At 37.7% G+C, this 27,267-nt stretch overlaps 1 protein-coding gene across 1 annotated transcript in view; it reads left to right on the top strand.

Annotated features, from left to right (window-relative positions):
* Nucleotides 1-24,660, top strand: part of LOC121863462 (5-oxoprolinase-like) — a 63,151-nt gene extending 38,491 nt beyond the window's left edge. Inside the window, exons 16-25 of the mRNA XM_042362138.1 lie at nt 1,507-1,619; nt 5,753-5,909; nt 6,428-6,544; nt 7,564-7,808; nt 9,555-9,666; nt 10,561-10,785; nt 16,441-16,586; nt 17,510-17,607; nt 19,545-19,642; nt 22,305-24,660. Coding sequence (XP_042218072.1) covers nt 1,507-1,619; nt 5,753-5,909; nt 6,428-6,544; nt 7,564-7,808; nt 9,555-9,666; nt 10,561-10,785; nt 16,441-16,586; nt 17,510-17,607; nt 19,545-19,642; nt 22,305-22,460 — 1,467 coding nt within the window. The 3' untranslated portion in view covers nt 22,461-24,660. The remainder of the gene's footprint in view (nt 1-1,506; nt 1,620-5,752; nt 5,910-6,427; nt 6,545-7,563; nt 7,809-9,554; nt 9,667-10,560; nt 10,786-16,440; nt 16,587-17,509; nt 17,608-19,544; nt 19,643-22,304) is intronic.
* Nucleotides 24,661-27,267: the final 2,607 nt, after the last annotated feature.

Below are 27,267 nucleotides of genomic sequence, written 5' to 3'. Positions count from 1 at the left end.
GACAGATAGTGTGAAGAATATTTTTTTTTTTATTAACTGAAGATATTTGTTTTAGCTCATAAAATTCATACAAATTACTCGACCAGAATATAATTTACATTGCTGGAATTCTTACAATATGATGATCATTTTGAATATAAACATCATGGATTTTGCATTAGAAATACAAATTTTAGATCTAAAGTAATAATTTGGTTTACACAAAGCAAATATTTTATCTTTTGTGCAAAATATATGAAGTTTACATTCAAAATATTCCCTGACCTGCAAGGAATCCAGAAATGTCAATTATAATAATAATAATAATAACAATTAACGGTTTATTGAAAGAGCTTGGCAGCCAGAAGGCTGAAAATATACAGTTACATATTTGGGGAATGGGTTACGAATTACAAATAATATACAAGTAGCATAAGTGACACAAATAAGACATATAATAACTAGATGTGGAAAAGCTCAAACTACAGTTCATTTCAACATAGTGACAGTGTAAGGAGCAGTGTTTACTGGGAGTGAATACACTGATTTATTACAAGTTATTGATAATTTTTACAATGGTTGGGACTGGGCTGTTCTTATAGCGATCAGTTCGTGCACGTATGGGCTGGATGCGGTTGTGGTGTCGAACAGCAATTCTCGGACAAGGGATCTCAGGTGGTAGTAGGAGCCGGTGTCGGGGATGGTGTAGAAGCTTCTTACCAAATTTGCAGATGAGGTCGTGGTGATGGTCAGTGAGAGTCGAAAGGGTCAGTGTGTTGAGCGCTTCTTGATATGTGGAGTAGGAAGGGGAGAGAATAATCTTGCATGCCCTCTTTTAGTCTGAGGTATTATTTATTACTAAACGTTAAAATCTAGAGTTTTCACCCAAACATTAATCAGAGAGGGACTGTATTTCTCTTGAATATTAATTGTGTGAGCATACCATCATAAAATTTAAATGTTATTTTTACTACAACATAGGTATTGTGTCGGAAAAAGTGGAGTTTGGGGGTCGGGCCAGTCTCTATTGGAATTAATCCCATATGTTTTGTTGTTCACTTTACGCGGTTTTCACTTTCCGCGGTACCCTGTGGGTTCAATTGACCGCGTAAATCGCGGTACTACTGTACAGCATAGGGAGCAGCCAGGATGTATAGGGAACAGTGTGGATATACCTGTATATGGAGTAGTTAGGATATACAGGGAACTGTAATTATATATGAACAATTCAAACCATGACAAGAAAAATCTTAACTGTAGTCACACATTGAGGTGGGCTTTATTACTCTGTGGGCTTGAGTTTCCTTGTCTGGAGGTCAGTCATAAAAGGGGATTTCCAGGATCAATTCCCCATTTTCTATTTTGATGAATAAGAAATATCATCATTTATATTTTTGAATGTCTGCTTTACCCAAACAATAGCACTACAATAAATACATGAAATTATTTTATAGATTATTAACTGTCTTTATTATGCATGGTAATTCTTGCTTAGTAAGGTTGTAATAATGTCATCTTGACTTGCAGCTGCAGCTGTTGGGAGATAAACTGAAGGATGGTGATGTGTTGCTGTCCAATCATCCCACGGCAGGTGGTTCACACTTGCCTGACCTCACTGTTATCACTCCAGTGTTTTACAAGTACGTTCCTTCCCTCCCCATATTTTCCTCGTTACCTCCAGTAAACCCTTGATATAATGGACTAAATGGGGGGAAGGCCGGTTCGTTAAACACGAAAGTCCGTTATATCTGTAATAATAACGGACTCGGTCCATTATATACCAACATACTATTCTGAAGTGACTATGATCAATTTACTGTGCTTGGGGAGCGGTTTACTTGCACGGTTAAACCCTAGCCACAGTTGGGGTCCCTCCCAGGAGAAAAAATTGGTATAATGAGCTTATAACACAAGTATATGTGACAGTTGTATATCCTTACCACTATTATTCTATTCCTGCTTGTTTAGTGACTAACTATAATACCTTTCAGCCATACGGTGGGGTCTCATTTTGCGTGGGTATAATAAATAATAATAATTAACGGTTTATTGAAAGAGCATGGCAGCCAGAAGGCTGAAAATATACAATTACATAATTGGGGAATGGTTCTCTTTATTTACAAATGATGTACAAGTAACATAAGTGATACAAATATGATATATGTCTGACATATGTCTGATAATTTTTACAATGGTTGGGACTGGGCTGTTCTTGTAACAATCAGTTCGTGCTCGTATGGGCTGGATGCGGTTGGGCAGGTGTGTGGCCATGTGGCCAGGACAGTAGCTTGGGGCAATGCAGGTGTGCTCCATCCTTCAGGTTAGGTCAGGTGAAGCCGGGAGGTCAGATCAGATTAGGTCAGATCCAGCCACAATCAGTATTGCTGTGTTTTTGTGCTTTTCCTTCGAATTGAAATTGCCACTTTTGTATATCACTTGTGGGTTGATCGTCAATCTTTGCACTGTACTGTTGGTGTGAGGATGTTGATAAATCCAGATGGGCAGGAGGAGATGGGGAGGGCCCGACAGACTGGGCTGGCAACTGTGTCCATGATCAAGAGACCACAGCCGTGTTAGCTGGCAGCGCCGACTACACACGTCCCTCCCCTTACCCTATGTCCGTGCATTGGAAGTCTGCACAAGCAATGCCCTTTAATTCCTAGGCTTCGGGTCATGGAGAGAGGGTTGACTGCTCGGGGAAGAAATTACGTATGTACGGTACGGTACCTTTTGATTTAATTTGTCGTTTTATTTTGACGCTAAATTATATAGTGTAGTATCATATTTTGTTCCATTATTTAATATTGCGTTATATAATTTATGATGAAACATACACCACCGTAATAGGTTAATCATATGATCATACGAGAATATAATTATGAATAAATAAAAACAAACTGGTGACTGAGGCAACAGCCAGTCCCCCCCCCCCCCTCCCTACTTCCAGCATATTTAAGTTAGAAACACCAGTTTTTTACCAAAATAATCCTGTATAGTTCATCTAAAAGTTTGGTTAAATAAATATATTAAAGAAAAAACTATATGATATGGGCGTGCGAAGCACTTACACCCAGTTACAAGGGAGAAAGGACAAGCAACCCTTGTTGGGGGGTGAGGGAAAGTGACCACATCACAACCTTCCCTCGCCCCCACCACACACTCCTCCGCCTTCCACCTCCTGTCTGTGCCCTCTGTAATTGTTGTAAGTAAATAAGAACAAGAATAATAGATAAGGTAAGAGAAGTTATGTAAAGAAATAAAAAGAAAAAATAGAGGGAAAGAAATAGAGTAATTAAAGAATAAATAGAAAATACAGGTAAGAAAGAAACATTATGTCTGTCATGTTACTGACCTGACCTGATGCAATATCAGGTCACCCATTGTCGGGTTGAGGAATTAGTGGGTCTCATAACCTGAAGATATTTTGAATAAATATATAAGTAATATACATTACACTGTACCTTCAATAATTTGGGTTTCTGCTTAATTTGTATGATTGTTTGTTTATTCGAAAATGAATTAAACAATTTGAATTCGTAATGAATCTGAAATAACCATGCTGTTCCGAAAAGTCAGTTATTATTATTATAGGAATATATTATGAAATAGATTAAGATGAATGAATTATAGAAATAAAATTTGAATTATATTAAGATACAAACTATGTTTGGATGCATAGCCAGTGAGAGGTGGCAGAGGAGGGGGTAGAGCGCAACTCACCGCTCATCACCCCGTGATCCCTTTATAACGACAGCCTGTAATTTCACCATAATTCCCATATTATTTCGGTTCATTTGGTGCCAGGTTAATAAAATATTGAAGATAATTAATTTTCACCCAAAAAAAATCATACACTCAATTTTATTTGAACTATTACGCCATAGTACAGTATATTCCCAGTCTTTTGTTTATAGAGTGGGACACCACTGATCATTCCTGCTCTCCTCAACACTGTTGCTAGCACTCACCATCTCTCAAGCACCGTATTTTTTCCAGTTATTGGAGTGACTCGGAGCCCTTTTTTTGACAAATTTACAAGGGTATAGTGTAATTACAAATAGAATATTTTATGTGGCAGCCAAGGCATGGGATCTGAATTGTTTGTTTTTTGGAATGTGAAACAAAACGAACAAATAATCAAACACAAAAATTCAGAAATTGTCGAATACTGTACTGTAATGTCAGAATATTCCGAACTCGGTTAATTTGGATTTTTCAGTAATTCAAGTATTTGCGCCAGTAAATTTTTTGCCATAATGGACCCGAGTCCATTATTTTTTTTTTGACGGACCCGAGTCCGTAATATATGAACCTAGTCTGAACGGGTCACAAGGTCCATAATGGCCATGGTCCGTCATAGTCAGTGTCCATTATATCAGGGGTTTACTGTACAATGATTTTTAAGCTTAAATTATACTGTATACAAATCCATCAGTGGGTATAATTAGAAGACCTGCTTTGATATACAACTCTCCCTAGTGAGACCAATAAACTTTAATGTCCTTGCCACTTTAAAATGGAGTGGGGAATTCAGTGTTACCCATGTTAAATTAGACATTGTCTTTGATCTCTTCAGTAACTGCAGAACACTTACACGTCTCGAGGAATTTTTCCTCAGTTATTCCAGCATCCCATTAGAAAGTTGCTGATTTATGTTCAAAGAATCCTTGTTTGAATATAGTCTTCATTGTTACCAGTTCCTGTTATTAATGTTTCCTATATGGCAATTATAGTGTTACAGACAATTAATATTACAGGGGCTCCCCTACTTACGAACTGGTTAGGTTCCTGAGGTCTGTTCGTAAGTCCAACATAACGCTTGTCAATACTGAATACTGTATACTGTACAGCATTGTAAAAAAGGTTGTACAGACAGCTATACCCCAATAATACTCGACAGTATTTCTTACCAGCCTTAAACGGTATTTTAATGTATGAATAGCATGTATAGTAATAATAAATAAACACTCACCATGTTTAGCCATTAAGTTTTCAAAGAGACTTATGGCCTTCTGCTGAATTAAGTTAAGGCTTATAGGCATGCGGTGCTGATGCTGGTCTTCCAGCCACACACTCAAAAGTTTTTCCATCTCTGCGATCACCGAGTCTCTTTTCTTACTAATGATCGTGGATTGCATTGGCACAGAACCTTTCACATATTACATAATGCGCTCTTTGTCCTTCAAAATTGTCCCAACAGTCGAACGATTCATCCCAAAATCATTTGCTATGCTTATCATTTTCTCACCTCTTTCACAACGCTTTACAATGTCCGCCTTAGTTTTCAACGTAATAGTGCGACTCTTCTTACTACCACCATCACCACTGGCATCACTCTTACGCTTCTGAGACATGTTGGGGTCAATAATATATGTCAGAACCACAAATAACACAGTGAGGCAGCAGAGGAACACAACAACAACAGTGGCGCTAGGGATACAGGGTAACGCTGAACAGCCAACGCCATCTATTGCGTGACGGTTGAACTTACGACCCGGCACGGTTTTCAAACAGGCAATTGGGCAATTGGACTTGTGGACAGGTTTGTTCGTATCTCTGAAAGTACGTAACTTGAATGTTCGCAAGTAGGGGAGCTCCTGTACATATATTGTTATTGGTTGTTCCTTTGCTATTGTTTATCAGTTCACTATTTTGTTGAGCTATGTGCATTTTAAAATTGTCATATGTATAAATTACTGTACAAGACGCACCCCTATTTTACAAGGAAATTCTATTGGGTCACGGATTATTAACGATTTTGGAATATTTGCAGAAGTGTGCATCGTCCAGTTTTCTATGTAGCTAGTCGTGGCCACCACGCAGATATTGGTGGCATCACCCCAGGCTCTATGCCACCACATTCTACCTCCATCCATGAGGAAGGAGCAGTCTTCTTATCATTCAAACTTGTTGATCAAGGCATCTTTCAGGTAAATAAGCTATTTGTAGAGCATTGTTTAGTCTCTAGTAATACACTTTACAACAACAACCAGTTCGGAGCAATTCATGTATAATAATCACCAGAGCCAATATGTTTGGAACTCAGGGAATCATAAACCTGGCAGCTGGAGCTAAACTGAAGATTAAACCATCTGATCTGGTGAATACATTGTCAACTCTTATAGGGAGATTTTGATGGTCCAATCTACAGCTTTTGTAACACTCCCTCATCGTGTATGTTTTAGCTGACCTCATGTTGACCATCTGACTAAATGGCAATGGCCAAAAATGGAGCATTGATTTTGAGATCCATTTTCCTGGTGAAGCCTGTGGCTGGGTGGCTCAGAAACCCTCTTTCCTCCCTGGGGTTCATTACCATCATTTAGGCACCTCCTGCATGCATTAAGTCTAATCCTGGATGATCACTCACCCTACATCACAAAATGGGATTTTATGATCAATAATTTATTAACATTTTGCCAGTTAAACTATTTCTTAAACTTTTCAGGAAAAGAAATTGATTGAGGCTCTCATGGATCCTGGGAAGATTCCTGGATCATCTGGAACTCGTAATCTTAAGGATAACTTGTCAGATCTTCGAGCTCAAGTTGCTGCTAACCACAGGGTATGTTTCTACTGTTCTGCTGTATGCCGAGGCAACTGAATTTACAGGGACTGAGAGAAGCTTTTATACAAGGGGTGACCTTTGGAATTACTGCTCAAGTTTATTGTAAGACTGAAATTTAGATTAAGGTTAATTAATGCTGTGGTTGGTTTCCTATATTTCATTTGTTTCTTTACATGTTCTTGAACATTCATATGTTATCTAATTTTATTATAACAGTATTAAGAATTAATACATTGAATGATTCCTCTTAAGTATGATACATATATTTTGAATTAGGTTGAGGCTTATTGATAAGAACCTAGCAAAAATAGGTAATTTTAAAATTATGAAAGTGATCTCCCTGATAATTGTCATCACCACTAGCAGCAAAGGTTTGTTTCTCTATGTTGTTATGATCAAGTGGAGAGGCATAAAAATAATATTGTAGTATTATATGCATGGCATAGTATATTTTTCTTTAATTGCATATAGAGTATATATGGTTGCTGAGTGCATACAATACTTGCCTCATGTCTTCAGGATCACTGGTTAGCTCCCAGGGTTCCCCAGTTCAGGTGGCTGATTACAATGCTGGTCGTGCTGTATCATTGTTTACTGAAGGCTTAATGCACAGTGTGCCATATTTACAGAGCCCCAGTAAACTCAGGCCTATGGGACACAATTTATGTACAGTTGCACAGGGATTTATGTGTGTAGAGAGTACAGTACTGTATCAGAATATTAAACTATACATTATGTCACTGGATTGTTTACTAGGTCAGCATCCCTGCTTGTCTAGATAAGGTTCATGTACCTTGGGGTATTAGCTCATCCCAGCCTTAAGCAGATGATGCTTGCTCTGTATACAAAATTGCAAATGTGCAACAGCCAATCAAGACTCCAGAATGTACTCCCTACAGCCTTACACCATGCTGCCTTACAAAAAGATTCCAGTGTTTTAGTTTTTATATTATTTTAGTATATTAGCAACTTTAAGTTTTATTTCCTAATACTTTTTTTTTCAATTTTGTCAACAGGGAATCCTGCTAGTGAATGAACTGATAGACTACTACTCTCTAGATGTAGTTCAAGCATACATGGGCCATATTCAGTCAAATGCTGAAGTGGCTGTTAAAGAGCTACTGAAAGAAGTTGGATGTCGTATCTTTAAAAAAACAGGAGTCGCTGCATTGCATGCCATTGATTACATGGATGATGGGTCCCCAATTGAGCTGACAGTAAACATCAACATTAAAAAAGAAACTGCTGTGTTTGACTTTGGGTAAGTGATGCTTATGTCCAATATTTTATCACTAAAAGCATGTTGCTAAATTCATAAATTACTCTAAATTTTCAAAGGTAGAGAGTGAATTCTGGAATGAATTTAAACAACTGAAGGTGTGTGAATGTTTATTTTATTCTGTTATGTAACATACGATGTTCCCTTATTATACAATAAAATTTCAAAACTTTCCTCTAACTGGGAGATCAAAGTTGACAAACAGTAAAAATTTTCCAACAGTTGAGAGACTTCCTACTGGTCAAATTATGCACTCAGGAAGTTGCGACCCTGCCTTGCCTACTGTTCCCACTCTATGGTTAGGTGTTAGGAAGGGCATCCAGCTCTAAAACTTCGCTTCAACATGCCTGATGGCAACTGGGTGGCATGAGCTGTGCACATCCCCTTGTGTTTGCTGTATTTTCTAGGCTAATGCCCTGGATGTACTGTGGTGAGCTGAGGAGTACATCCTGTTTTGGTTTTACCCATCAGGTAATCAAAGCTAACCCATGGAAGTGTGGGAAATGGCTGGAAAACATTGCTGATGATAATGGTTGCTGATGCCTTGAAAGTGTGTATAATACCACCCAAAATATGAGTTTTTAAGTAAAAATCAAGGTGGTTAATGTGCAATTAATTTTAATTATCATTACTGGAGAAAGATATGGTGCACAGTGGCCTCTCATATTACCAACCAACAATTTTAGTGTTCTTTATCTTTAGACAATCCCCAGTTATTCAGCTTAATAATGATATTTCAACCAAGAAGGTATACCAGTCATTATTGCTTCCTAAAACTGTACCATCATTGGTACAAAATGCAAGATACATAATATTTATTTTTACAATTATTTTTGTAACATGGAAGGCCATGCTATGGCTCTGCCATCTTGTTTAAGTTCCATTCACCTTCTTTTATTTAGTTCCTAACCATTTGTAATAAGCAGCAGACTTACACAGGTTACCTTTCCCTTGGACTGCTTATACAGTACATTACAGAAAACTGAATAGCAGTCCAATTTATCTATACATTAGGGATTACTGCAGTTGCTGAGGTTATCAGCCTTTTAAGACTTAAAAATTTTTACATTTATAGTTTTGTAATGTTTGTTGTTATAATTTACTGATTTTGCCAAGTCGGGCTAACCCACACAAGCGCAAAAAATGACCGTAAAGTGTAGATGATGATGATGGTAGGTCTTCCACAAGTAAGAGTTCATGTTTTATACAGGACAGACTCCCTTCTTTCCTCTCAAAGAAATTCATTTCTTAGGGAGTGTGAAAGATTGGTGAGTAAATGTTCTTTGCAACCATGATAGGTGAAGGTAGGTGTTTTGTTTTTTAAACTTGGTACTGTAGAGTTACTTGTATTAGGTCTTAAGAGAATGGTTAATAGAAGTTATAATTGATTTGAAATTTTCAATTTGACATAGATATAGGATCAATTATCCAAGACAATCCTGATAAGATCGGTCAAACTGGTGTGAGATGGCAGCTATACAGAGACATGAAAAAAATACATTATTTATTATAATTATTTTTTGAATAGGTGTTGTGTGAAGAAACTATAATATCTGGAAGAGAATCTGCATTTTCTACTATGATTAGCACCAAAAAAGATCAATGGGGTGTAGGTAGATTGAGAACTCGGTATCATCTAAAATTGTAAAGTGTTGGAATTTCATCATGCAGCAAGCTCAGGAATGTCCTGCAATGTTGAATTACATTGTTTCATTCTTTCGTGTACAGAGGAACAGGACCAGAAATTTGGGGTAATTGCAATGCACCTCGAGCCATTACTGTGTCAGCTGTCATTTATTGCCTGCGTTCCATGGTTGGTCATGACATACCCCTCAATCAGGTGAGTTGTGTTGCCAGTGTTGCACACTGCCTCAGTCAGGTGAGAAGTGTTTTCTTTACAAAAGTCAACAAATCGTACTCTTTGGTTACCGGTATTTCTATTATCAGCCCATTTAGTCCTTCTTGTAATGCATCTTTCCCCTTCCTTACCAGTTCATTTAAGTCATTCATTGTTGTTAGTTTTCATAAAAATTATCTAAAACCTGATCCTGAATGTCATTCATTAGTACATACAGTAAACCTAACTACTACCAGTTCCATGGGTTTAGTATTAACATGTTACCTCACTTCTACAGCTGTAATGTGTAATCTATGTAATTTTATTCTTTGTGCCATAGGAAGAAACAAACACATTTTTTTTATTCTGTTCATCCTTTAAAATCTGGCACTGCTAGGACTTAGAATATCCTGGCTTTGTGAATTTTCTTGTTTCCTGAACAGGGTCACTTTTCCCCCCTGTTGTTCCCATCTTCTAAGTCATGAAGCATTTGTGTTTAAGCTTCCAAAGTAAATTATTGTTCAGTTTAGTGGTGTACAGCTGTTAAGTAGAATTTACAAAAATTATGCATAGAACAGTATTGTTTATTGCAGCAGTTATAAACAACATATCACATTGGAGAAAATATAAGCAAAGGATTATAAAGTTGCAGAGGCATATCAAGGTTCTTTGTTGTGTAAAGATAATAACAAGTACTGAGTAAGATTTTATTATTTGTTTAGGTTAGTTTTCTGTTTAGTATCACCACCAGCACGATTTACTTCAATTTTCCCACTTGCTTCTGTTGTTAAAGGATATTATTATTATTATTATTATTATTATTATTATTATTATTATTATTATTATTATTATTATTATTATTATTATTATTACTACTACAGTACTATTATATTTCAGGGTTGTCTGAAGCCAATATCTATCAAGATACCTCCAGGATGTTTGTTGGATCCTTCACCAGATGCAGCAGTTGTAGGTGGTAATGTGCAAACATCACAGAGGGTAGTTGATGTCATCCTTCGTGCCTTTGGTGTTTGTGCTGCATCCCAGGGCTGCATGAACAACGTGACCTTTGGTGATGAAAGTATTGGATATTATGAGACTGTTGCAGGAGGAGCAGGAGCGGTATGTTAAATATTTTATCAAAGAGTTGGTCATTATATATGTGTGGGTGAGGGTGGGTCATATTAGCTGAAAATCGGATTAAAAGAGTAAACTATACATGTGGCTTACAGTACAGCAAAGATTACGAGTTCCATCTCTGGCCAAACAAGTCAGTTTACACATACTTGGCTGGGAGGGCAAGCCAGCTACTTACTGGAGAGGATGAGCTATCCACAAGGCAGCTCTCAATCCAGGCTGACCTGTATCTTGTATATTCATCATATCCAGAGATGCAAGAAAACATGTTCCTGGATGACTTAGGCTTAACCACAGAAAAATCATAATAAAATCATGAAGTTAATGTCTAGGTAAGGTAGAGTCTCAGTATTATGTGATTATATTGTATTTTGATGTAATTTTTGTGCTTTAACCAGAATCACCCAGTAAGGAATTATTATATCTTCAGTTAAGAGAATTTTTAATGGTTAGAATCTTTATAAATATGGATCAAGGACAACAATTACTCAGGGAAGTGGAATTGCACTCACACTCAGTAACCTCTTTTAAGGTCAGTACATGTTCATGTTTATACAGTGATCCCTCGATTAACGAGCGCCTCGGTTAACGAATTACCTTCCATAAGATTCTTCACTTCGGTAAACGAAAAAATTTCGGTTAACAAATTCCTTACGAATTTTTCCCAACATGTTTTCGCCTGCATTTGCCTGCTCACCAGCTGTAGTATTAGTCCGTCAATACAGTAATCGGTTTTAGGGCTTAAATTCCTTACCATTTTAGTAAATATCAAGAAGGTTGTGCTAATCAATAATTTTAAAAGTTTTATATTAAATTTTGTATTCATTTTAACAATTATTGAACATAATTGAAGTACAGGAAACTAGTTTTTTGTGCGCCAAACAGCCACTCAACACACCAAGCTTGGCGTCAGTTTGTTTACCGGTTCAGAGGAAGGAACATTTTGTTTGAGACTCAACATAAATGCTTTTTTTCTGTGTTTCCAGTCAAATTATTGGTCATTTTGAAATATATTTTATTTTACATATTGATATTATATAGCGCAGTGCAGTGTTGATTTAAAGAAAATAATCTTGAATTACACCAAGTGAACTAAAATTTTATGGGTGAAATGGCGGCATGAAGCATGGGGTGACTTCTCTTCCACCCCAATGCCTTCTCTTCTCCCTTCTCCTCCACCCCCATTCTAATTCCCATCATCATCATCAACCAGGAGCCTTCTACATGCACACCTCAAAGTAAGTGTATTTTACTGCATTTATTTTTAGTTTGTAAGTAGTTTTCGGTGAGCTGGGACCAATTACCCAAAAACCCATTGAAACAATGGTTTCGGTTAACGATTTTTTCGGTTAACAAGCAACCTTCTGGAACGAATTGTGCTCATTAACCGAGGGACCACTGTACTGTACCGTCATTTAACTGAGAGATTATCTACTACCTACATCACAAGAAATTGTACAGATACATAGCATAACTTTATAAGGAGATCTTTACTTACTGATATATATATATATATATATATATATATATATATATATATATATATAAATATATATATATATATATATATATATATATATATACATATATACAGTTGAATTCTCATATATACAGCGGTCCATGTAATCGTGCCTCTGAATGTCTTGAATAAAGCCAACTAAAACTCGTTGTTTCCATTTTCGTGTGATTTTATCAGATTACTCTTATCACGTTTTCATGTGATTTACATATATATATATATATATATATATATATATATATATATATATATATATATATATATATATATATATATATATATATATATATATATATATATATATATATATATATATATATATATATATATATATATATATATATATATATATATATATATATATATATATATATATATATATATATATATATATATATACAGTTGGTCCTCATATTACGCGGTCCCGCATTCCGCGTTTCACCGTTAACGCGGTGCCTTGCCAGAACCTAACATTCTTACATTCCGCGGTCGCGAACGCCATTACGCGGAGAGTGTCCGGCGCGACGCTATTTTTAGATTTTCCCCACGCGCCACCCGCCCGCCCGCCTGCCCGCCTGCCTGCCTCTCCCTCCTCCTCCCTCCGCTTGGGCAAGCGGCGCGGTAAGGTTGCGCAGTGTGTCTTTGTTGCGTTATCACTGACGTCATATGACGTATCAGACCTGTGATTGGCCATGCATCCCTACCCTCCTCTGCTGCTAGCTGTAATTGGCTTAAAGTATTATGACGTGTCCACCCGGGGGAGGGAGGGAGGGAGGAAAGACGACGCTTGACCTAGCCGCGGCAGTTTCATCCCTCAAGGCCACTCCGTGTAAACGCGCATCCATTGTTCCGTAAAATGGCTTCCGCCGGACCACCACCCCCAGAGAAAAACCTTTCCTTACCTGGACCCAGCGGCACTAAACCAAAGAAGACACGACGTTCCTTAAGCTACGAGGTGAAGTATACCATCATCCAAGAGTTGGAGAAAGGAACAAGGCAGGTTGATTTGGCGCGCCAGCATGGCGTGAACGAATCTACGATCCGGACTATAAAGAAGGATTCAGCCAAGATAAAGGAGCACATGAAGATCACAAAGTCTACAGGTGCTTCTATGATCAAGTATTTTCACAACCAGGTGCTTCTCAAGACAGAAAAATTACTTGTGAGGTACTTGGTGCGTCAGGCGCGACGGAACATGGCGGTCGACACGCGCTCTGTGAAGGACTACGCACGTGAACTGTACATGGCAGTGGCACGAAAGATGGGAATTACAGAGCCCAAACCCTTTAATGCTTCCTCTGGGTGGTTACAGAGGTTTAAGATCCGGAACAAGATCACCAATATAAACATTGGTGGTGAAGAAGCGAGTGCTGATCGTGCTGCGGCTCGGGAATTTCCTCCGTTTTTACGTGAGATTATGGAGGAAGGACAGTACAGTGACGACCAGGTGTTTAAAATGGACGAATCTGGTCTTTTCTGGAGAAAACTACCTTCCAAGTCCTACATTGTGAAGAATGCCAGCAGGATTTGGGGCCGGAAAATGCAGAAGGAACGCATCACCGTCCTGTTTACCACCAATGTCTCCGGTACCTGTAAGCTCAAGTTATCGGTGATCCACACAGCCCGCAAGCCGCACGCCTACAAGAGCATGGACATGACCAAGCTAAATGTCCACTGGCTGACAGCACGTAAGGCATGGATGTTCTCTACACTGTCCCTCTCCTGGTTTGATGACTGTTTTGTTCCCGATGTAAAGAAATTCTGTGAGCAACAGAATGTCCCATTTAATATTTTGTTGCTGCTGGACAACGCACCAGGACACTCGCCCCTACTGTTAGATCGTCACCCCAACGTAAAAGTGATCTTCCTTCCTCCCAACACTACGTCTTTAATCCAGCCCATGGACCAGAAGTTGATTTGCAATGTGAAAGCTGCATTCTCAACAAAAAAATTCCAGCTCCTGAACGACTACACCAACACCAGGGAAGAGTTGCGTGACCTGAGTGACACCACCACCGATAGCAAGAGCGACGAAGATGAGGAACAACGGTTAGAACAGCAAAAAATACTCTTCAAACAATTCTGGAGAGTATTTAACATCAAGAAAGCTGTGGACATCTTGGTGGAGTCATGGGATCAGCTGTCTATTGCTACAATTCGTCACGCATGGAGACATGTGTTGCATGGAATACCAGGTGAGAGGAGGAGTCAATCTGTGACTGGTGAGGTTCAGAATGTTGCAGTAGCAGTGGACCTTGCCAGAGAAGCTGCGCAGACTGTTACAGTTCCAGGCTTCTCCGAGACCACCAACGACGACATCCTGGAGGTGATCAGAAATCCTGAAGTGACTGCCGACGAGATGTTGGAAGAAGAACACGTCAGTGAAGAGGAGGAAGAAGGTGCGGCAGTCTCCGAAGAACACAATTTAAGTCATAGTGATATTAAGGGTGCCATGGAGTGTGCAGAGAAGATGAAGTCCTTCCTTTCCCGCGACAATGACGATGACCGCTATGAAGTCTTCCATAACCGGCTGGTGCAGGCTATGGAGCCGTACATCAAGGTGTATCACGACAACATCAACGCCAGCCGTCAGCAAAGCATAACAGATTTCTTCACCCGCAACCCACCACAGCCAGCCCAAGCCAGTGATAGTGACAGTGAAGTTGACTTTGAGGGATTTGTCAGGGAAGCCCTGACAACTGTAAGTGACAGTGATGATGATTCACCTAGTAATGGTGATTCACCTGAGGGCCAGTAATCTGCCCTCTGCCTCGGAACCAGCCTCCATCCCCGTATGCCGACCCATCTCTTCTACTACCGTAAGTGTTCCACCTAACTTTTAGTTTCTCTAAGGTAACCTTCATTTTTCCTATGTTAACCTTTATCTTTCCTAACCTAACCTCTTCTATATTACTTGTTTTTTCATACCATCATAAAGTTAAGATAAAATTTTTACTGCAACATAGTTATGTGTCGTCAAAAAGTGGAGTTTGGGGATTGGCCTGGACTCCATTTCAATTAATCCCATATGTTATGTTGTTCACTTTACGCGTTCCTCACTTTCCGCGGGACCCTCCGGGTTACATTAACCGCGTAATATGAGGACCAACTGTATACTTCACTTTAACGAGTTTCACATTAACAATTCATCACAAGAACGACAGTAATAAAATGTGACGCCTCAACACATTAATGATCAGTAGTGCAAGTTAATAGTCACTCTGGGTGGCCATCTTGATGATGTCAGCGAGCAGAGTGGGTTATTTTGATCAGTGTGTGTGAACAGGAGGTGTGGTATCGACATTCAAGAGGGAGATGACGGCACTGTTGATAACAAGGTTCAAGATTTACCTGTGTGTGATCTGTTAGATGATTTACCACTAGACTTCACTGGCTTTGAGACTGAAGGATCAGTTGGTGGTGGTGCAGGGGGGCACTAACACCACTCCCCTGTCTCGGATGACAGCAAACATTCTCATTAAGGAGTTTCTAAAGGTTTAGTACTGTATTATAGGCATGTAATTTCCCAATGTTTTCTTATGTCAGGCTCATATTCTTGGCTTTGGCGCTAACACAGTATGTGTATCATTATCAGCATTTAGGGTATTTTTTCACTGCTTACTGCTACTAATATAACCACAATTACTGGTATCCATAATTAGCCATTAATAATTCAGATTATTATATGGAAATGGACCACAAATGTAGACAATACACTATCTGGTGGATTAACACCCTGTAAATAATGCCAAGTAAGGGCTACTACCAACTGCACCACTGCTGTGTGGGGTGGCCTGTTGTAAAAGTGCAGTAACCCTCTAAAATGATAGATGAACTATCAGATATATAATAAGTGAAGGGTAAGAAGCTGTGATGGGCAGTCTTATATATATTAGAGTTGGGATGAATGATGTCCTACAAAATTACATTTACTGGTAATATTGTGTACTTTATTTTTCTATTGACTTTTCAATGTTCACATCTTGTTTCATTCCAAAATTAACTTTTTGACAAGTTGTTTTAGCTAATTTCAATGATCTAAATTCTTAAATTAGGAATTCAGTATACTATACTGTATTGTGCTTCTTTGTTTTTAATTGGTCTTTCCCTTGTTCTTTCAGGGTCCAACTTGGCATGGCCGTAGTGGTGTTCACGTTCATATGACCAATACCCGAATTACAGATCCAGAAATACTGGAGACCCGTTACCCTGTCATCCTCAATAAATTCACACTAAATCCAGGAACAGGTGGCAATGGTATATTTAGGTATGTTATTCAAATACACAAGTCACTGATATTTGTCCCAACAATTTTCGGAACTTGACTGAGTTGTGCTCTCTGAGATGTTTATAAACTTCAATTAAGTCACCCCTTGCCTGCCTATAGTATAAGCTGGGCAATTGCAAGCATTTACATGCTGTATTCTGTTCTGTATTTATGTGCATTGGTGTATATAGGTACTTCAGCATATACCAGTAGGTTTAGACAAGTGGCACTATCCTGTAATACTGTACAAGATAATAGCTATTCTTACATTTTCTTGGTTGGCCTGAGGTTGCAGCCCGATCTGCCCCCTTGATTAATCCGTGCCAGTTTCTATTACATAAGCCCTTATACACTCACCATTTAATGAGTACAGTGTCAGGTACAACACTGAAAGTACTGTAAGAGGAAACATCACATTGTGCAATACAAATTTGACTGCATTCAAATCCGACACTACCCCACTTGCCTGGGCACAGTTAGAGTGCCAGAGAGAAATACCCAGTGTATGTAAATCACATTCTACTCGGCTCTTTTTATGCCAAGAATTTGTGATACAGATTTTCAGCACACATTACTTTTGTCTGAGTATTTTTTAAAAGTTTATTATTTCTCTTGTTTTGTTAATGAATTACAATTGAAATAAAAATAGTTACTACTCAAAACTTTTAACTATTTTAAACCTTTGGATGTGCTTTCCAATGGGAGAACAGTCCTTTGGTGGACTAGCATCTTGCCAAGGGGGTTGAATAACCCATTTTTTACTGAATGCTGAGAATCAGATGAGCACCTTTGTGACTGCTTTACATCATTACAGGAAATGGCTTGTTTATTTAGAAGAAAAAGTTAATAATTTAAAAAACAGTGAAGTAGGTGCCTCACTGCCCGTACAACACATACAGGTTGATCTTTCATTACTTTAACAGAGGTGGTGATGGTGTGGCGCGAGAGTTACTGTTTCGCCGTCCCTTAACTCTCTCCATCCTCACTGAAAGACGAGTCTTTACTCCTTATGGTCTTGAAGGTGAGTAGAAATAAGTGGTCATTGTTTAACTGGTCATCACACAAAACAATATACACTGGTATTATGATTTTTACCTAGGTACTGTATTTTGTACTGTATATCAGTAACCAGGGGAGTTGCCTTTGATAGCATAAACACATTGATACAATTATAGCTTTGCCCTTAAAGAAATTGGATCTTGCCATTCATGTTGTAGGAGAAAGCAAATTTAAGGATAATAGAATATGCCTTTGTGACTTAAATTTGAATAGATGTTGGAACATTAGAAGGGAAGACTTGCTTTGGGAGAGTATTCCATTATTTTCTTGTACAAGAAATCGAAAGGTAAAAGTAGGTGCCATATGCCTGAAAGCCAAATAGGAACAGTTTAGATACTGCACACTGTATTCTAAATCTTCAGTATACTGTATGAACAGTTGGCTCCACTCCTGCATTTACCACTTAGCATTGCTAATCCTCTCTCTCCCTGAGATGTGAACCCTGAACTCTGAAGTGTGAATTTGAAGCATTCGCTTGTGAATGGAAGGGAGAGGGGGTGTGTGTGTTGTGGTAGGTGTCTTTCTATGGGGGTAGATGGGGTACTGTACTTTATACAGTATAGTATTTTCTTTATTTCTAAGCCACATTACAGTACTTGGAGCAAACAATCCCCAGGCTTCTGACTTCCTCCCTAAATTTTTCACAGAGTTGAAGATTGCTAAACTGAAAATTGCAGATTGTTAAACAACAAAGGGTGTTAACATTTTTAAATCGCTAAACCAAAATATCCTAAATAAACGATTGTTATAGGAAGGATACCTGTATGGTATACATACATTTAAAATTAAAAGTCCTGTATTTAAAAAAAATGAATAAAATAGGTTAATACAGTACTTTAATAATTTATAGAAAATGTGGTGGTCTTTTACTAATAGTCAAAGAATATATACAAGTCCTCATTATAATCAAGGAAAGGTTTATTAATACTGTACTGTACAGTACAGTATACTATATATTGCACACTCCTTATCACAATGTACACCAAACCACAAAAGTTGACACAATAAATCAATGTAACTGAAACTTAATGCAGTAAATCAATGTAACCACAAAATTTAAAACAAAGTCAAGGCAATGCAATAATATTTATTCAGGATTAGTTCACATTGATAATATGTTTCTATAAACATTCAACAAGGGGAGACCATTTAATGTCTTGTCTCATTTTAGTGCGCAGACAACTTTTGAGACTCCTCAGTTGACTAAAGGAACACTTACATTCACTTGAAGTGACTGTTAATGTTGCACTGACTTGGTGCATAATAAATATGTACAAATAAAATAAAGGGGAGGTTTGCCTGAGTGTAGCTGTCAGGGATTGCTTCAGGGCCACAAGGGCACATGCCACCCAGGCTCCCATCTGGGTCAGTCCAGGCCTATTATTCTTTAACACTCTTAATGTTATTGATCCTACAAGTAAGGTTTCATTGTGTCATTATTTTTCTACAACTGCCATGCACACAGTCACTGAGCCAGTTGATTGTCCAGTTTCTCCTCATTGTAATCTCATGTAATTTGTGGAAATCTAAATTAAGTAAAATTATTTTATATATACAGTATATATAAATTTCATTTTTAGAATACAGTACTCAAATCTCTAATAAAATGGAATGTTTTGTAAAGTAGATTTTCGGTTGACAGATGCTTTACCATATATGATGCATCTACAGTCACATGGTAGCTTGGGTAGTTAGGTAAAAGGGAAGAGATCCAGGAGATTAGAAATGAAAGATATTGAAGCAAAGGAAAACTGACATTTACACTTGTTCGTAAATGTTACAAATTATTTTGACCTTCTAGTTTCATGCATTCATCTAATGTTACATTCCTCTGGTGGCACACAATCTAACAGTTTGAGGTTTTCAGCGACACTCAGAAAATATTCTTCAATCTTGCAGGTGGCGAAGATGGACAAAGGGGTAACAACCTCTTGGTTCGTAAATGTGGCCGTGTAATTCGTTTAGCCTCAAAAGCATCAGTGAACGTCGAGAAAGGAGTGAGTATCAAATTAGTAATTGTAATATAATTTATGCATTTATATATCACATTACAGGTATACCTTGTTATCCAAATGGGGTAGGTTCCTTAAAAACCATGTTTTAGGTATTTAATAAGATGTGATCTTTTAGTATACTTACCAATAATGCCATGATACTGTATATTGGGTTGTCACTCTGTGCAGTTCATGTACAGTATTGTCAGTTAACAGCCACTATAAACTGCATTGGGTTTTATTACTTTACAGTACTTGTTAATGAATTTTCAAGAAAATTTGGAATTTTTTCTAGCAAGAATTGTGACTCTTTATGTGTTATTCCTTTTCATTTTACATTATTTCCATTCACCCAAAACTCAAACGTCCCTCATAAAATTCTGGATCTGCCCCTGTACTGTACAGTTGGTACATTACCTGAATGGAGGGCTGTCAGTGCTCACCGCAGGGTGGAGGAGGGGCGGGCTGATTTGAATTCGAATTTATATGACTTCTTGATCTGACCATCTTTCAGATAAGTGAGAATCTCTTTCAGTTACAGATATCTCGGCCTACAAGGCGACGGGGTGTATAAGACGGCCCCCAAAATTTCCATTTAAAAAGTAGCTTTTGAGCCCTATTCGCTGTATAAGACCGGTACCCCAAATGTGACACTTACCATTGGGAGCTTACTGACCCAGTAGTCCTTTACCAACCATCCCATTGACCAGTGCTGTTTACACATCCTTGGTTTTTTAAAATAAAGCCAATTCACTTCAAGTAATGGCATCAAACGTTACCGGTTGATGTAGTGTAAACACTAGTGACTCACTTAAAAGTTTGTTATTTAACTTGAACTAATGTCGGTGTCGAATACAATTGTTTCATTTACTTAAAATGGATTTACCGATTTATTTGTTTATTTATATCATACTGTAATATATTAAACACACTGGAAGTATTTTCTTTAATTTATAAGCTTGCTTCAGCGAGCTACAGTATTCTAATTCAATAGTGTTTCATTAGGATTTGAGTGAAAAAGATTACTGTACATACTTACTACATACATTTATTACACAAATATATATATATATATATATATATATATCACAATATTTTATAATTGCAGTCATGTACTGAATATTCTATGTAAAAAATATAAATTTTAAATGAATTATTTCTAGTGTGGTCGACTTCCTACACAAAGACGGGCTATAAATAGCCGTCTTATCTCCCCTCTGTTCTGAGAGAGAAGGTCTTGGTAAATAACTTTTGTTTGTTTATTTTCATTGTTTGTCAAATTTATCATGTTGTATCAAAGTAATATTACTAAAAGTTTTAGGCAGCTACCAAACAGGGAGATTCTACTGCCTGGGAAGATATTGGAAGCATAATGTACAGTATTGTCTAATGGTAGACCCTACTTCCATATGGCATCACGAAAATTGTGACCAAGTCTTAGGTTGCTGATTTATCTTACTGCCTCATTTACACACAATTGCTGAGTTTCAATTGTTTCTCTTCCTTTGACAACACAACATACATACAATATAATGTTTCACCTTTGATCTTTTTTCCATTTATTTATGGTTGGTTATTTAAAATAATGCCAATTCACTTCAAGTATTGGCATCAAATTTTACCAGCTGTTGTACACTAGTGACTCACTTAAGCGTCAGTTATTTAACTGGAACTAATGTTGGTGTGAGTAAAATATTTCCATTTACTTGAAATAGATTTGCCGATTTATTTGTTTATTTATTTAGCTATAATATATTGTAATACATTAAACACACTGCAAGTATTTTCTTTAATTATATACTTGTTTCGCGAAAAAGGGAGGCTACCATTATACCTGGTAGGTGAAGTTGACCAGACATTTATGATCATTAAGGACCAAACTCCGAATCCATGACGTGACTTCTGTTAATCATTCTCATCCTAAATTTACCACTGTCGGTAGTTTCAAGAATTAACGCAGTCATTTACTGAATATTCTTTGTAAAAAAATTAATTTTAAATTAATTATTTATAGGAGATAAGTATTATGATCAGTAAATATACAGATATGCATTACTGACCACCTCCGAACACAAGGACGGCTAAAAATAGCCACAGGCGGTCACTGTCAAGGTCGCTTTCCCTTTCTCGTCACTGGCAAATGGGGGGGGGGGGTGATGATAGCAGCTGTGTTTATTACCGGGGTATATTGTTCTTTTACGGTATGTTAGACTGGTTTATAATACATTTTTATTATTTTAATATACCGGTAATCTTCATTTTAATCCAGCTTCCCAAATGTAAGTTTCAGTATAAAATAATTAGTGGTAGGACCTTGTGAGTGGTTTACCATGTTTCCATCACCACTCTTGACACGCTAAACCGCAAAATTTAAGAGGTAAGAATTTTATCTCTGGTGCTTAAGACGACCCCCTAACTTTGGGCTGATTTTCTTTTTGTTCAAATTCCGTCTTGTAGGCCGAGATATACGTAATGAAAAAGGGGTGTAAGAATAACATTTTTTAATACATTTTAGCAAATTTTTGGATACTGAACATTTGGATAATGAGAGATACCTGTACAGTGAAGAACTTTTCATGAATCCAAACCTTTTCCTGTTATTTTAGTTCACTATTTTCATGAATACATTCCTGGTAAAGTTATTTATTTATTTATTTATAATTAGGATATGTTCCGGTTATTAACTCCTGGAGGTGGAGGTTTTGGAACACCCGACAATTCCAATGCAGACTCCAAGTGTTCTAAACCACCCAAAAAGAGGCAACGACACATCGAACGAGGAAGTGTTTATGAATACACGAGGGCACAAGAGAGTGTGTAATAAGATACTGTACATGATGGAGAACCTGAGTAGTAGTACAGGAGTAGTCTGTAATTTTTGTTATGCTTTTTATTCAATTTTTAACTGACAAAGACATTTTAAGGAATAATACACTACTTTGTTAAGTACTGTATGTTATATTTGGTATGAATATCCTACACATAAACCTGTATAGGGGGTCTTCACTATATGTTGGAGATGTGTTCCAGAGAAACTCAACTTGTAGTGAACTCTTTATAATAAGGATTTTTTTTCCATAAGAATGAATGTACTGTAATTAGGGGTATATGCATTCCAACATGTACAGTAATACCCCTTGAAAGCTCAAGATGTGTTCCTGGAGAGAGTACACCCAGCAAATCAGCTTACTATGGTGACATTACAACATACTGTACAGTATATTATTTGATTTGGAAATATGTTCATAATAACGATATTTATTTCCTTTGAGTGATATTGATGGTTTGATTTGGCTACTTGTACACTTAGACAACTGACCAGTGAATAAACTAGGGCATGTGGAAATGCATTATACACTACAACAATACTGTATTTATTAAGTGCTCATAAATATGCTACAATATTACTTAGTAAGTGCTAAAGACAGATCCTGTGTTAAGCACCAACTCTCTTGAGCAGTGACAACAATGGTGCTTGAGAGATGGGGTAGTGTGGGTAACATTGTTAGGGAGAGCAGAAACTATCAGCTGTTACTGCTCTGTAAACAAGAGGCCGGGAGTATAATACAACACAATAACTTGTCTACAGTAGGGTGGAGTGTGCGAGTTTTTTTTTTGGGGGAGAGCCAGTTATGATAATGTCTTATAAATCCAGCACCAAAGTAACCTAAATAACATGAGAATTACAGTATGGTGAAACTGCATACTGTTCTTATAAGGGATTGTGATCTGAAGAGCATGGGCGGTGAATTGTCCTCTTAGTACAGCCAGCACTCCCTCCTCCGCCACTTCCTCTACCCTACTACTCACCCAGACGTATTTTTGTACAATAATTTTTTTTTTTTTTCACTCCATTTCTTGACATGCAAACCCTCCATTGTATAAGAAGTGAATAAGGTTTTCCAAACTTTAATTTTTTGGTGTTGGAACACTCGTGTAATTTAAATGTCTGCAGTGAGGTACAGTAAACAGTCGTTCGTCGAGTCGTGGTGTGCTGTCAAACCGCCTACTGTCAGATGGACCGCTGCTCTGTTAATTTTTCTTTTATATTTTTATATTACTGTACAGAATATAGTATTTTCATTATTCATAAGGGACACTAGCACATTGAGATGACATTTCTGCAAATTCTGTGGTAACTTGCTTATAACAATGGCATTGTGCGCAGTCATGTGAGAGGTGACTGATGTATTTTGGCGTGGTAGAAACTTAACACTTGTAGGGCACTTTTATTACTTATTATAGTCATTTTAAAATAATATTAGATGTTTTTAACACTTTATGCGTCATATTCAGATACATCGAGACTTAGTATAAAACAGTGGATGATGCAGACGATGTACAGTATATGAAAATTTCTTCCTATTGTTAGCAACTTATATTTGAAATGTCAGGATGTCATCTGGCTCAAAATATCTCGACCATCTATAACTATTTTTCTTTGTTTCCTATACTGTTCTCCCAACTCTACCAACTATTTAGAACTCTTTGAGTATCTCACTTCTTGCCATGAGTAGTTGCTATCCATACACCCCAACACCGAGATCCTCTACCTGGGGGATTTCAATTTACAATCAACGACAAAAGTTGTGTCGCGGTTTTGTTCAAAGCTTAAATATAACCCGTGAAACATTATGAGAGCCCCCAAGCACAAGGCAGAGCGCACCAAAAGTTTAGTCCTTCAGCATATGTTTTCACCAAATTTCACGACACTACTTTTGTCTTTCATTGTACTGTACATTACAGAGTGGGGCTTGGCACTGCAAGGGATGACCCAGGTGGAACTGTAGGCACTCTCTTTTTCCTTACTTAATGATCTGGAACAAATAATTAAACATCCTACACGCGTTCTGATCTACAAGATCAACTTACTAACATTCTTGACCTTTGTTTTTATCTCTAACCCCTCACTATTCATACTCAATTTCTGCCCCCTTAGGGTCTTCTGGTCACATTCTTATTTCTATTAAATCAAACTGGGCACGAACCCCTCCCCCCCCCTCTAAATGCCAACTATGGCACTATCGGAGGGCAAACTGGCAATCCTTGCGAGAATTTTTCTTAACTTTCCTTTGGGATGAATGTTGCTTTTCCACTCAGGATGCCTCGGTATGTGCTGACAGTATTGCTGGGGTTATACAGGGTGGTATGAGTGCATTTATCCCATCTTCTACCGAAACTTTCACTTTACAATCATGGTTTGATCGCCCCCGTTTTCTTGCATGGAGGGAGAGAGATAGGGCATATCAAGTTATGAAACTATCGCCTTCTCCTGTTACCCACTCCTCTTTCATTACTTCTAGGAATCGTTTTAAGGTAATTCTTCTTAGGGCCAAGTGAAATTTTATAAATAGAAAGACCACTGACCTGACTAACTCTTCTTCTAGTAAATCCTTCTGGTCCTTAACCAAAAACATCTGTAATAACTTCTGTACTCCTTCTTTTCCTCCTCTCTTCTGACGTGATAACTCTAAAGCCAATCTCTTTGACTCCTTATTCTCCTCTAACTCCACCTTAGACGATTCCAACTCTATCCCTCCTACTCCTGCTCCTCCTACTGAACCTATGTAGTTTCCTATAATCTCCACTCGTAGGGTTGCTGGTGTGTTATCCAGGTTGGATGTGAGTAAGGCACATGGACCGGACGGAATACCCCCTCGTATTCTGAGGGAGTGTGCTGAAGTTCTGGCCCCTGTGCTTCTCGCCTCTTTTGCTTTTGCCTCAAAACTCAAACGTTTCCTTCTTCTTGGAAGCATGCCTTGGTTCAGCCCATCCCAAAGAAGGGTGACCATTCTAATCCCTCTATCGCCCCATTGCCCTAACTTCATCCCTCTCTAAGATTTTCGAATTTACTATCTTGAACTCTCATTTTCTCCATCACTTTGAATGCCATTCTCTTTTGTTGGAACTTCAGTATTGCTTTCTCCCAATAAATTAAAACGTTAGCAGCTGATTGGGACTAACCATTAACATTTTAAATGGGTAGCTATATACTGTAGAAAGCCCCTAGGTTGTGAATGGATTGAGCTCCAAAAAAAATTTTGAACTTGTTCATTTGGAATTTGAATTCAGCTTCTCATAGTTACAGTATTATAAATGATGGTTAGGTTCCCAGGCCAAACCACAGAAACATGTTAGACCCATAATTAAGCTGAAATATTGTTCATTTGTTATGATTAATAGTAGAAAACTATAATACTAAAACAAAATTAAAGCAATAAATTTCAGTACAAAGTTCTTTAATTTACCTTTGATTATTGTCCGTATTTATTTTTGCCCTGAATTGTTTAATATGTCCATTTTCATCTCTAATGTTAATGCTTTTATTTTATGCATTAATACCACAATCACCACTCTTATTCTCGTCAACCATGATTAGGGTCCATATTTAGCTCACTTAACACTTAGCATTTAAATAAGCAAATGGGTTTCATATGCACAGGAACAATGTACAGTATTTCCAAAAGATTTTGTATTTTAAAATAAGGTGATGTTCATGGGTAGAGAACATACAGTAAAGAACTGGGCCTATCACATTACTGTGGGATCATTTCTGCTTTATACATCAAGCAGCTGCATATCTGTTATCCCAAAGCAGGCACATGCCCCCCCCCCCACTCAACTGACACCAGCCTGAACCATCTCATTTACTATATCAGATCCCAAATAGCTAAGGTAAATTACACAGGAATGGTAATGTTATACTGTACAGTACTGTACTTAGAAAAAGCCTTTGACACAGTGGACCATGGTATACGTAATATGTAAAAAATTGCATGCTCTTGGTAGTGGGTCTGTAGAATGGTTTAAATTACTGTATAGGTTAGCAGCAGGAAACAACTTGTTACAATTAATGGCGAGTCAACATCCATACCAATAGCCTGTGGAGTCCCACAAGGTTGTATCCTGGGACCTATGATTTTTTGTGATAGGTACAGTAAATTTTATTCTCATTAATGTTAATTGCAAACTTTTGTTGTCATCTGAAAACAGTTATCATCAGAACTGAAGTAATGCAAATAATGGCTCATAGACAACAAATTATCCCGACATCTTGAAAAGAATGAAGCAATATTATTGAGATCAAAACGATAAATGAATTAAGTGTATGATGTGGAAATAAACCCTCAACTGTACCTTGATGAAATACCTTGGGCTAACTCTTAACTCTTGTTTATATGGAGAACTAATTGTAAGTAGATAATACAGTAAATAAATATAATGCCAGGATAAAATTCCTCTTTAGAAATGTTAAATGCCTCTCGGCTGAGACCCATAGGAACCTTCTTAGCACTCGTGCAATGTCACTTGCACTATTCTTGCTCGTCATGGTACTCTACCTTAACAAAGAATCTAAAATCCAAGCTACAAATATTTCAAGAGATTAGAACACCTGCAGTTGCCTAGCTTATACTATAGGCAGACAAGGGGTGACCTAATAGAAGTTTTTGAACACCTCAGAGGACATTATTCAGTCGAGTGTTTATATCTGGAGCTGGGGGATTCCCACCCCACTAGAGGTCACAGCTTAACGTCGTCAAGGCCAGAGTTGACCAACACTGGAGCAGGTACAGATACATTCAGGAGCCAGTGCATACTCAATACTTGCCAACAGTGTGTAACAGAGA

The sequence above is a fragment of the Homarus americanus genome, unplaced genomic scaffold (assembly GCF_018991925.1).
Source record: "Homarus americanus isolate GMGI-L3 unplaced genomic scaffold, GMGI_Hamer_2.0 scaffold24781, whole genome shotgun sequence".
NCBI lineage: Eukaryota > Metazoa > Arthropoda > Malacostraca > Decapoda > Nephropidae > Homarus > Homarus americanus.
This window is presented reverse-complemented; position numbering and strand designations above follow the sequence as displayed.